This window comes from Contarinia nasturtii, unplaced genomic scaffold (assembly GCF_009176525.2).
Source record: "Contarinia nasturtii isolate CC-2019 unplaced genomic scaffold, AAFC_CNas_1.1 Cnas_scaffold_1500, whole genome shotgun sequence".
In the NCBI taxonomy this organism is placed as follows: Eukaryota; Metazoa; Arthropoda; class Insecta; order Diptera; family Cecidomyiidae; genus Contarinia; species Contarinia nasturtii.
The window spans coordinates 65,320-77,707 of NW_022198836.1; the positions used below are offsets into that span (position 1 = coordinate 65,320).

Genomic DNA, 12,388 nt, shown 5'->3' on the forward strand with positions numbered 1-12,388 from the left:
AATTTCACAAGTAAACCACGACTTTCAGCTGCAGTTTTCTTTGCAAAGAAATAGCTTAACAAAACTTCTCGCAAATGCTGTTTCTTTCTCCAACTTTCAAAATTTTCCATCGTTGAAAAAAAATATGATGCGCACAAACAAATGAAACACTCTTGACTGATTTTGACAGCATTTGAATAGGTCTTTCAAACGACATACATGTCATTGATCTTTTACAACGCAAAAGCAAGGGGTGACATCTGATGTCAGATTCCGGAAACGAATGCCTACACCCAATACAAAAAAATTCCAAACAGTGATACTAATTTAATTGATTTAGAAGAAAAATCGAACAAATATTATATTGAACTTGCTTAATGAAATACGCAACTACCACCGTGCAGAAAAGTTCGCCTTTATTTTTGACGATTACTCGCTCGCTTATCCTTTAAAAATATCAAAAGTACATAAAACATTTTATTATGCTAAACCACGATGGCCGACCATGATGGTGCCTGGAACTACCCTCGGGTCAACCATGGTTGTCCATGATGACCGCCCATGATGTCCGACTACAATAACTGTGTTAAATCGTGCGTCGGTTTACCCCATCTTCCCCTATATGTACAATTTTAATTCTTTTTTTATATAAACAGCTTTTAACATTTGGATTTGGCGTTTTTATTTTCTCAGCTTCAAGTAAACACGATGTGAAGAACGAGTGACGATACCAACATTTGAAACACAATATTTTTGATATCAATTTTGTGGTCGCGAAGAAAAGATACCATTGGATTTTGAGCCACTTAGATAGTGCAAAGTTTCATATCTGAAGTGATGCCTATTAAAAAAATTTGGTTTTTCTTCTTAAAGTAGTAGTTTAAGTGTACCTAAACACTCAAAACTATCTATTTTTCGTACGAGAAAACAGAATCTGATATTAGATTCATGATGCAAATAATTTTCAACACATCAAATTTACGTCAAAAGATATTTTATAAATTCATATATCATACCAATTTCTCGTTGTAATGTCCACCTTACTCTTCCAAAAGTTGCCAAATGAATCAGATGCCAAAAATACAACAATAATGACCATAATTCCTTTGAGAGAAAAATTAAATATTATGAAAACGAAAAAATATTTATATTTCTGCGGTTAAAGTATTTTATATCAAAGATTATTTCCACATTTATTTAGCTACCTGCTTGACTGAGTAAACCAAATCGTGCATGGCTAACTTGCACCATATTTATGTCCTTTGCATTTTGTTTTCTCGATGATTTTAATGTACGATTTGCTTGGTAAACATTACAGTCATACAAAAATTCACCACGAATTTTGAAAAACACTTCTACCTAATCACAAATGAAAAGAACGAATTATTAATAAATAATAAAATGCTTACTATTTCTAGTACTATTTAGCATTACTATAATAATGGTAACATTGTTGAAACAATGGAATAGTTTAACGTAAATAAACTGTTTATGATGACGTCCGTTATTTACTCTTTGATTATTTGTGCTAGTTATCGTCATTGTAAGCTATCGTTAACGTTGAAGCTGAGAAAGGCCGAAAATATGTTGGGAACAACATGTATAACCCTTTGCTAATCATATTCCTCACGGCATTTTTGCCGCAATTGAATACAACTGTACTTCTACGTTGGTTGTTTTCATTTCGTTTTAATGTATATTCGGGTAGGTGTCTCTATGCTGGAAGTGTTCGTTTGTATGTTCAACGAAGTTCGGTGATATTTGAAGCTATATAACATATGTATAGAAAGTTTTTAGACTAAATTCAGACGTTCGCCATTTGAACAACAAACACACAATATTAAATTCTTTTTTATTGGTATAAACCTTTATTCATGGGCTATCGAATAGCACATTTGAATTACACTCAATGAACCATTGCCTTCGATTTTTCTCAGTATGCGTCCAACCTTCAAAATCATGCTTTGGCAGACCGATTTGTCGATTTCTATCAACTTTCTCTAAATCCATCCAACCAATTGTTGCACGTTTCAAGTATTTAGGACCTTCGCCTATAACATATATCCAAAAACAGACTAGAAATAATTAATTTGGTGTTTTTTTGTGAAGTTAAAAAGATGGTCCTTTTTTCATGGAAATGCTATTTTTTTAGAAGTGTGCCATTATTGTGTTTTTTTCTGCTTACAAAACACAATTTTGTCTTTAATCAGATAGTTCTCAATGAATTCTATCGATCTCAACAATATTTGGTTGATAACAGAGTAAGAAATGAAGATTTAACCTTCATTTTTAGCATTAAATTTTCGAATATTGGCTCTAAAACACCTTCCAAAGAAGATCCTACCATACAAACACCCCTTCATCAAAGTTCGGTTTGTCGACGTCTCTAGCCTTAAATAGTAGTGCCCTAACATTATCAATGCAAAAAAAACCACTTGCACTTGATTCGTGGTTTGATTTGGAGATGAATGTTTCATTTTCCAAAATGATGCATTTTTCAGTGCAACATGCTATGAGACGAAGTGAACACCCAATTTTTGACACCCCTTGGAATTTTTCTATAACTTATTTTGCTGATTCCTAATGATTGTGTCTAAATCTATTGATTTGATTCAAATTTGGATATACTGTAACCATAAGAATCACCAAAACTGAATGTTTGCTTGACCAATTCGATTTTTGGCACTCGGTGACAGTTTTGAAAGGTTTTAGTGCTTGTTTGAGAATACGACCGAACTTTTTGCTTTTTCTAGAATCTTTACATTCATATTAAGTCCATGAAACACGATACATGGTTTGAAGACAGATTGTTTCATCTTTAGACACATGCAGAATTTGTTTTGAACTTAGCTTGCCAAAACCATTTGAGACACTTTTTCGTGAATCCAATTTGTATTCGTCATCGCGAATGGAAATTTTTGTGCGAATTGTGTTTGACAGTAGAGTAGGAGTCCCGTTTAGTCTCCTATGTTCATTGGTTGATAGTTTTGATTTTGTTTATGTAGCGTAATACACGACTGAATTTAGTCTAAAAACTTTCTATAAATATGCAGTGTTGAGACTTAGATACATATCTTTTTTTAGATATTCAGATATCTAGGTATAGATATCAAAAAACGTATCTAAAATCTTATCTAGATAAATTATAAATATTGGAATTTATCTATATCTATCTAGATTCATGATTTTCAAAAGGTATCTATTGCAATAGATAGATAGATATTATTTGTATAACCAGTTGCTTGTACCGTCGCTTCAGATGAAAATTCTCACATCAGAGAAAAAAATTAAACATAAAAGATAAAAAATAAAAAAGACCAAGGAAAAATTCGAAAGTTAATTATTTTTATAATATATTTGGATTTTTATCAATTGAACAAAATACATTTCATTATCGTCGTATTAATTTAAGAGTTTATAGTTTTTCATTACGTTTTATTATTTAATAGTGTTTTATTATAGCTGATAAATAAGCTGTATTCGAAATTCGACGATATAATCTTGTTACGTCTGGGCGTAAAAATTAACGACGATCGACTAAAAAGTCTTTCAACTACACCTGAAGATGATAACGTGGTGTTAAATAAAATTCGAACGAATTCGAACAGAAGACATCATCGTCGTATCATTCTAAATTTTTTATCTATTTTTTTAGATAGATATTAGATAAAGATAGATCTAGATAGATCTAGATACACATTTTAGATATCATATCTATATCTATATAGATTGTTTTCGTAAAACATCATAATATCTATATCTATCTAGATACAAACTATCGTATCTAAGTCCCAACACTGTAAATATGTTAGTTTCTTTCATTCTAATGATTTCCAATCATCTCCCATTCACCCAGATACACACAAATACATACACTATTTCACCCTATCACTCTCTATCTCTCACATATATAATCTGTTTGCATCAACTTCATCATTTTGAAATCTCATTGTAAATATATTTCAATTAAACATACCCCATAAATCAGAAAAAAGATCAAAACTATCAACAACAAAAACGCATAGCAACCACTGAAAACTGAAGCGTATAGATCGGTTTTGTTTGAAACATGGGTTGATAAGATTTCAGCGCCAAATAAACTATATGGAAGAATGTTGAATGCTAAAAATCCAAGAAAGCTTTTTGACAAAAACTGTTTTGCACGTATGTTACGCAAATGAAATATTTCTGCCCAGCTACACGTTGAAAAAGCAGTGGAATAGAAACCATCCAATTTAATTAATGAACGATAAAACAAATTATATTTCATTTTATTACCTGCACGTTACTAAAGAACTGCATGTCAGAAGCAATGGATAATAGGCTGATAGGACCCACTTTGGTTGTAAGCCTTCCTGAAATTACGTTATTTCAATGGAATAAATGAAAAGGGAATTAAACTATATATAGCCAGCAAACGAAGTTGTAATGTTTATAGTACATTCTAACGTTGAAAAATGTAACGTAAATGGGAAAAATTCTGATGTTTATTTTAGTGTCAAATGGAACGGAGATTATGTGCATGGTTTCCAATTAAAATTACGAATTCCAATGGATTGGATCCCAGCGCCAGTCCCTCATAACTAAAAATGGTACAAATTCGCAATAGATGGCGCTTATAAATCGACAAACACGCTTACATTTTATTAGAAGAAAAATGAAAAATATTGAAATATTTTTAAGATAGTTTAATTTAAGGATTTCAATTTAATTCAAGTTAAAAGATGTGATTCTAGTACTTCTTTTGATTTCAATGGTTTTCAAAGGATTATAGAAAATATCAAATGTGATATTTGTTGTTTCGATATGTCGAAAATGTTGTATTGGTTGATTGTCAAAATGCACAGAATTTTTTGTGAAGAAATTTGTTTAGATTTATAATTTTATGCACTCAATTTATTTTATCATATATGATATCTCAGTGTGCCTTTGTGCACATGTCTTATGTTGCCTGTCAAGCTAGACTGCGCATGATACACAACAGTGTCGAGTGTAGTGTACACTATACGATATACATGATGTGCACTATACTCAGCACCGTTGCGTGTGTATCTTGTCGACAGTCAGTAGGGCATACTGAAATATCATATATGATAAAATAAATTGAGTCCTTTAAAACATTTTATAAAATTATAATTATACTTAATTTCTTCTTGAAAACTTCTGTGCATTTTGAAAATAAACCAATAAAACATTTTCTGACATTTCGAAACAACAAATATCACATTTGATATTTTCTATAGTACTTTAAAACCATTATAATCAGAGAAGCACTTAAATGTGGCTTGCAAAAAATACTTCGATTCGATCATGCAGCAGTTGTGAAGCAAATATTGTTTGAGCACAGTCTTCAAATGACAGAAATTGCCTCATTGGCCTCACTGTTGAATTTATTCAAGATTAATGAAGATCGTCAGTTCTTCTTCTATTCGAATGGCCAGGCTATGAGAAATTGGGGAATGGATTCCGTTAATTTTGCAAACAGCACATCGAAAATACGAAAACTGATCTCACCACTTGGTGTGAAGATCGACTTGAGACATTCTTTCGAATGTGAATCTGGTATCGCAATCACAACATCAATGGACCGAGATTCGACAGTATCGACATCAGAAATGCCAAAATGTTAGCATATCGATACAACGAATTGACAAATGGTAATGTGGAAAGAATAGAAACCAACATTTTATTGGTTGCAATTGGATGGCGACGCGATAAATGCATGAAATTTTTTGTAAAAGATCATTGGTTTGAATCGTTGTGGTTTTTCGGACAATAGCAACGTCAAATAGCAGGTTATCACAGTGATGCCGCACAATGGAATACCATTCAAGAAAAATATTGCGTGACAATCTGAACTTTCAACAGCCAACAAACAATCGCCCACCGAAAATAAACAGTTTTTCTCTTGTACCGTTATGCGATTACCATTTGAAGTGCGATTGTATATAAGAGATGTGTACGAAAAACTGGCAAGTAAGCCAAAAGTGGATCCCAGATTCCTGAATACTGAGACCAACCGGCTAAATAAATACCCTGAAAAATACTACAGAGATCATAATCGAGATGGACTATGGAATTCGTCGATAAAATCAACCAATTCCATCATCAAATCTTGACCAATAGTGTTTCCATATCGGTTCTGTACATCAAACCAGAGCGGGCGTGCAATGAAAATTTGCATTTACAGGCGCCTTGCAATAGCCAAATGTCCCCTAGTGATTCAATCACGATTGGTATTCGCTTACTATTCAATAGGCATCACATAGCAACTTTATATGAAACTCTCGGAGACTCGGTATAGAGCACTCAAACAGTGAAAAAAGTCCAGATCGTGATTTGGATGATATGGAATGCGATTTTTTTCATTCTGATTTCACCAGGTGATGCAGAAAGTTGAGTAGTATTTGAGAATTGAAGAAAAAAGAATTAATTATTTTTTTCATTTTTCGCGATTTTTCACCATCTACATGGGAGGCTTGTATGAAAAACACGGAAACTCAGCTTTGTTTCTGTGATGAATACTTATTGACTTCTGCTGTACATGTGATGCTTGTGTATGTATTGTTTTGAAGAAGAAGCACATGTTTGAGTCTCACTCATCTCCGCCCCTTGGAGCCTTGTGTACTTTTGAATGGAAATGCGTTCCGAAATTCATTGTATTAGTTTGACAACACAGATCTTTTTGGAAACGACTATACATTCGGACATCGGAAAAACGCTAGATTCGTGTTGCCTGGCCCCAAAAACACCAAGAAAACACATTTTTGATGGATGTAAATTTTTCGACCAATTCCAATACTTTACCTTACACACCAGTTGTGTGCGGAAAAGTAAAAATTAGATATTCTATATACAATTCAATTGATACTAATCATTGTCGTTCCTCTCTTCCATGTATTCTTATCTGAATGTTACGTTCTGGCAACCGTAAAAATAACTGAAACTACATACAAATCCGTATCCAAATTTGACCGTGAATTTGTGCCTGATAATGGGTGAATTTGCATTACAAATCGTTCCTTATATAGAAGAATATTTACAGGAGTGGTAAAATAAGCTCCACGTAATGAAGCTGCAATGAAAACAACGAAGTAAAGTAATTTTTGAGTTGTAATTCGAATGGCCTGAAGCAATGATGGCTGTTTCAATCGCTTATACTCGCTTTTACAGCATATGAAAAGTTGAATTATTGACAAAGCAGCCACAAAATAGAACACTGATGAAACACCTAAAACAAAAAATATATAGTATAAAGAATAGTAATACGATTTTATTAGAATTAAATCTTACTTGCATGATATGGGATATTATAATCATTGCATTCATCGCCACTGTAACGAATTTCACAAAGACATGTTCCTTTAAGGCAAATACCTCTTCCGGAACATGGTTCCATCAACGAATTTCCTTTCACACTGTATGTGCAGCTCATTGGGGTTTGTAATTTTCTGAACATGATACTGAATATTTTGAAAATAAAAATCTAAATTCAGTTAATTTGTTATTACCTGAAAAAACACCAAACCTACTTGCACACAAAGTAGTATGATTTTTTTCGAATATTCTTATCACTCATCTGAAATGGTTGATTTTCTAGTTCAATTTTTTGTTCAAATTTACTATTTTATATTTCTATTATCATCATATAATTTTTAAGAAAAATTCCAAACATTTTTAAACAAAAAAAATATATGTCAAATATTTATAATGTTAGAACACTCCATTGTCTTTTCAAGTGCCAAGAAGTGGTGAGTTTGGTGAGCTTTATTCATTTATTGTATACTTGGTGAATTATCTGTAGCGAACAATTTTTATAAATTTATTTTCAATTTCTTATTACGTGAGAAAAAAAATGTATTTTAACTGACGGGTTTATTATTGAAAATGAATACTCCTTCACATAACTTTATTGAATTATTTTTTTTTTATTTTTTCAATTACATTTTCACATTATCCATCAGATACATCTATCAAATTATGATTCGTGGTGAAAACTTTTCTGCAGCTATTACTGAAAAATTTACTGTATGTCTGAACGTCTTTAGTGAACATCTGACAAGGCCAGAATTGATTCATCCACAAACGGCTCAACGTAGTAAAGTTTATACCAATGACCGCATTCGCACCGTTTCGGAACATCTTTATACAGCCACATCCATTGAACATATGTCTGATCTTCATGGCCTAAGTTATATATAAATAAAGAAATAATTTCAGAAAATAAAAACTCGTAATCATAATACACTTACATATACATCCAAGAATACGGGCATCAAAAGCTGATGGAATTAAAGTTGGTTTATCTTTGGTACCAACACCTCGTTTGATTGCTTTCATATGGTATGGATCATCATTACCAGCTAACGCGGCTAAAAGTTCCTTCTTTTCCAAACCGGTTGCGTGGTCAATTGGATCCGGCATCTCTTTAATATATAAGTTATCGTTTTTCTTTCATTAATAATAATCAATAAATAAACTTTAACTTATTTTAAATCGAATCACTTTACATCCTAACCTATATAATGAGCTATCAATATATACGATGTAAGCCTTCATTGTGCATTTATTTTATTGAATCGAAATTAATTAAAAATGTTTGTGTAATAAATAATTTAAAATACAAAATCAATAAATAAAATTGTTTTCATTTGAAAGAATATATGGAATACAATACTATAAGATTATGAATTACGTAATGAAAATTCGGTTAGTTGACATGCTCAAGACATTGTACATTAGACAATTCTTCTGTTCTAGTAAAATTTCAATAAAAAATTTCATTTCAACAATTTTTACTTACTGTAAGATTTATGACGATATTGGATGGCTGGAGCCACGAAGAAGTTACGGCGAACGGCATTGGAGAGTAAACGACCACACAAACTTGCCATTTTTACAAAATTTTCTTTGGGAAAATATTCTCACATCAATTCGGATTATTTTTTGTAAGATACTATGTTCATTGACATATAGTAAGGTGGTATAGCAATGAAGTTTGTTCACTCACTGTGATATGATATTATTGGTTTTCTCCATCTAACCTCCATCCAAAACAATTCATTAAATGTATTTTTTCAATATGCTCGATTGTTCGTTTGTTTCTCAAAAATTTATATTTGCATTTTTTTTTCAATTTTTTCCTATTTTGAATATATATTATTATATATTAATAAAAATTAAAAATATGTTTGCCGTCCTTCACTTCACCGCATTTCAGCTCAACCAAACTCGGCCAACTTCAGATTGAAAAAAATTAATAGTGACCTAATGTAATTTTTCATTCTCGAAGAGAATTTTTTCACATAAGTATATTTTCGTGGATAAATGAGGTAATTTTTTTTAATAATATGTTGAAAAGTTTGTAAATTCTTCTGAATTTTTATTTAATTCATGAAGTTAAAAATATATTGAATTTTCATTTTTTAATATCAATCTTATGACAAACATAGGTTAAAATTACTACGGATATTTCATGAAAAATCGTTTACTAAATATATGTTACAGATAATTTGTGTAATAATGATATATATATTATTTACACATTTTTTTACCTATTTGGTGTTCATTTTTAAATAAAATGATTAAAAATAGTGATAGTTGTTCATTGTAATTTTGTGCATAAAATGTTACGTAACGATAAATATAGTTAATCTTAGAAGAATTTTCATGACAGCGAAAATAAATATCATTTATTTGGTCTTATTTATTTGTTAGAAATGGCTTTTCGTTTACTGGGGCAACCTTTGAAACGTGCGATTACTTCACTTGGTAGCCGTGCTCATTCAGTGACATCTGTAACTCCAAAAATTGGTGTCGATGGAATGCCTACTGAACACCACATATATGGAACTCAAATTGGTACCCGTGACATCGTCGGTTTTGGTTGGAATGGACTTCCTTCCTATGTTGACCGAAGTGATTTTCCATTACCAGCCATTCGCTGGAGAGAAGAGACCCCTGAAATTACGGTAGCTGATTAACTAAAATAAAAAATGTGTCGGAGAAGATTTTTTCCAATTTAATGTATTCATTTACAGCTTCTTCGTCAAAAAGAGAAAGGCGACTGGAAAAAGTTAACAAAGCATGAAAAGAAAGCTCTTTATCGTCATTCGTTTTGTCAAACCTTCGCAGAATTCGAAGCACCAACTGGTGAATGGAAATTATGTGTTGCTGGTGGTCTAATTGCAGCATCACTGGCTATTTGGTTTGCTATTTGGATGCGTCTTTATGGTGAGATTTTTTTATCCATTTTGAATAAATATATTCATATTAATAGAAAATCATTTTTTGTTTAGTATTGCCACCGCTGCCATCGAGTGTTAGTGAAGAATCACGAAAGGCTCAATTGAAACGAATGTTGGATCTTGGTGTTGGCCATGTTGACGGTCTTTCATCAAAATGGGATTACGAAAATAAGCGATGGAAATGAACACAAGAAAACAAAGAATTTGTGTAAATTAAATAGAAATGACCACAATAAATGATTGAATAAAAAAAAGTTATTCCCATGGACTTTCTTTGATAGAAAAAGATGAAGAACGAAAGTATATATGTTTTGAGTTCTTGTAAAATTATCATCAAATTTCGCTGCAAATATAAACGATGTACTCGTTCAGTATCCAATGATTGATTCAGATTCGAAAAAATTCTTCGAGTGAGAATACTAGTAATTTCGACCCAAAAGGTTTGGAAAGTAATAAATCTGATATTTACAACGGACTGCAGTTCGTGTGTGGTGAAAACACTCTCTATATATACACGAAATGTACGAAATTCAGTATGGTTGGAAAGCCCTTGGGACAAAGATTCAGAAAAAAACATAGAAGTTTGAAAATCGGTTCACTTGTCTCCCGAATATAGCCATTTAAAAAAAGGTCAAAATTCAGTTTTTCGCCTTTAAAGGTACTTTTTTGACTTTTGACTCTACGGTCACCGAGGCATTTCCGCTTGACACAACCCGGACATATGCATATCGTTCGAAAGTTCTTGAAGTGAGCTATCGAATAGTGCCAATTGCGGTTCAAAAATTTTAATCTGAGGTGTCCAAATCAGACAAAAACCAAAAAGTTACCGTTTGGCCGGACACATAATGGAAATTTTCTCGAAGACTGTTCAATAGTTTCTTTTGAAAATTCCAACAAATTTAGGTTCAAGTCAAAACTATAATAGGCCGCATAGCGCATATCTCGGAAATTCTCGTATTCATGACATTGTCTTCGAAAATATGGTCAAAGATAGCAATTTTTTCATCGGATACTGTGCCCCAACTTGACATATGCATTTCTAATTTTATATTGAAAAAGGCTCTATAGTTCTTTTTTTTGAAAATTCCATCAATTTAAGCCGCAAGTCAAAGATAAAAAAATGTGTATTACATACAACACTGAAAATAAATTTACCGTCCCTACTTGTTTCTGTGTATAAATGTATATTCTTAGAGAAAACCAGAAAAGTTAGAGAGTTTGGGATTTCGGCATTCGATAGGGCATGAAAAACGCTCCAGACGTTTTTTTATTTTCCCCATAATTGCTCCCTATTTAATTTTTTCATTCATGGACCCTCTTTTTTGGATTTCACTTTGAAAAATATTTCGATTCCAGTCACCATTTATTGAGTGGATAACGAATGGATTCGGATGGAATTACGTTTTTCTGTAACTTCATTGGATGGATAAAAGATGGAATAAATGAGTTTCACTGTAGTGTTAATTTGATTACTTTGGATCTAGATGAAACTTGTTGAAATTACCTTTCGAATGCTATATAAATTATGGAGTTTCCGGCACGTTTGGTGGCGTTTTACGCTGGCCATAAAAAACAAGCATGATGGAGTGGTCAAATGTGGTCCAAAGCCTTCAATTGATTTAGAAGTACAGGGGAGGAACATTTTTTAAGGCCTTCGTTTCTGAATTAACTGTAATTGAAGTTTTCTTTATCTCTTCAAATCTTATCAATCTAAGCAATTATTCTGTGCAGACTAGACTGGCCTCCAAAATACAAAAGTTGAAATTTTTTAGCTTTTACCTCGGAATACTTTTCCATATGGTGTGCAAATAACATGTGTAAAGTTTCATGCCGATAGCTCAACGCTAGATGGTGCCGCAAGAGCTCGGTAGGTCATTATGTGAATTTATTGAAAAATGACGTTTTCAGTTAAAATAAAAATATCTTCGCACAACCGCATCGACTCAAAATTGACGGTAATCCTCATTTTCCATCAAATACTTGCCACTGGTGAGGTTTCAAACAATTTGAATGAAAATAAAACACATTTCCATTCAAAAATGAAGTTTTTGTACCAAAAGTACAACAGACCTCCACAAATTAATCTCATTTGAAGTTAGAATACTTTCAGAACAAAACTAATGTGATTCCACTTTGGTATACACTCATTTGAACGCATCGTG

The 12,388-nt window shown here is 32.1% G+C and overlaps 3 protein-coding genes across 6 annotated transcripts; 1 reads left to right on the forward strand and 2 right to left on the reverse strand.

The window, feature by feature from the left end:
• Nucleotides 1-433: 433 nt before the first annotated feature.
• Nucleotides 434-7,758, reverse strand: LOC116346426. 4 transcript variants are annotated; one of them, XM_031776468.1, is made up of 8 exons: nt 7,491-7,590; nt 7,273-7,430; nt 7,023-7,210; nt 4,258-4,334; nt 3,956-4,175; nt 1,185-1,338; nt 996-1,083; nt 434-820 (listed from the first exon to the last, which is right to left on the reverse strand). In XM_031776468.1, exons 2-8 carry the CDS (start codon nt 7,412-7,414, stop codon nt 739-741), a joined length of 951 nt encoding a protein of 316 aa, XP_031632328.1. In that variant the 5' UTR covers nt 7,415-7,430; nt 7,491-7,590; the 3' UTR covers nt 434-738. The 4 variants fall into 4 exon arrangements, with proteins under 4 accessions (XP_031632328.1, XP_031632327.1, XP_031632325.1 ...); XM_031776467.1 differs by having other exon boundaries at nt 436-820; nt 7,273-7,465; nt 7,512-7,640; XM_031776465.1 differs by having other exon boundaries at nt 437-820; nt 7,273-7,442; nt 7,512-7,758.
• Nucleotides 7,759-7,883: 125 nt separating this feature from the next.
• LOC116346438 (cytochrome c oxidase subunit 5B, mitochondrial-like) lies at nt 7,884-8,991 on the reverse strand. The gene is made up of 3 exons (XM_031776485.1): nt 8,783-8,991; nt 8,232-8,405; nt 7,884-8,166 (listed from the first exon to the last, which is right to left on the reverse strand). The coding sequence occupies exons 1-3, from the start codon at nt 8,871-8,873 to the stop codon at nt 8,024-8,026; spliced, it is 408 nt and encodes a 135-aa protein (XP_031632345.1). The 5' UTR covers nt 8,874-8,991; the 3' UTR covers nt 7,884-8,023.
• Nucleotides 8,992-9,199: 208 nt separating this feature from the next.
• LOC116346435 lies at nt 9,200-10,484 on the forward strand. The gene is made up of 4 exons (XM_031776482.1): nt 9,200-9,311; nt 9,697-9,950; nt 10,020-10,212; nt 10,278-10,484. Exons 2-4 carry the CDS (start codon nt 9,699-9,701, stop codon nt 10,409-10,411), a joined length of 579 nt encoding a protein of 192 aa, XP_031632342.1. The 5' UTR covers nt 9,200-9,311; nt 9,697-9,698; the 3' UTR covers nt 10,412-10,484.
• Nucleotides 10,485-12,388: the final 1,904 nt, after the last annotated feature.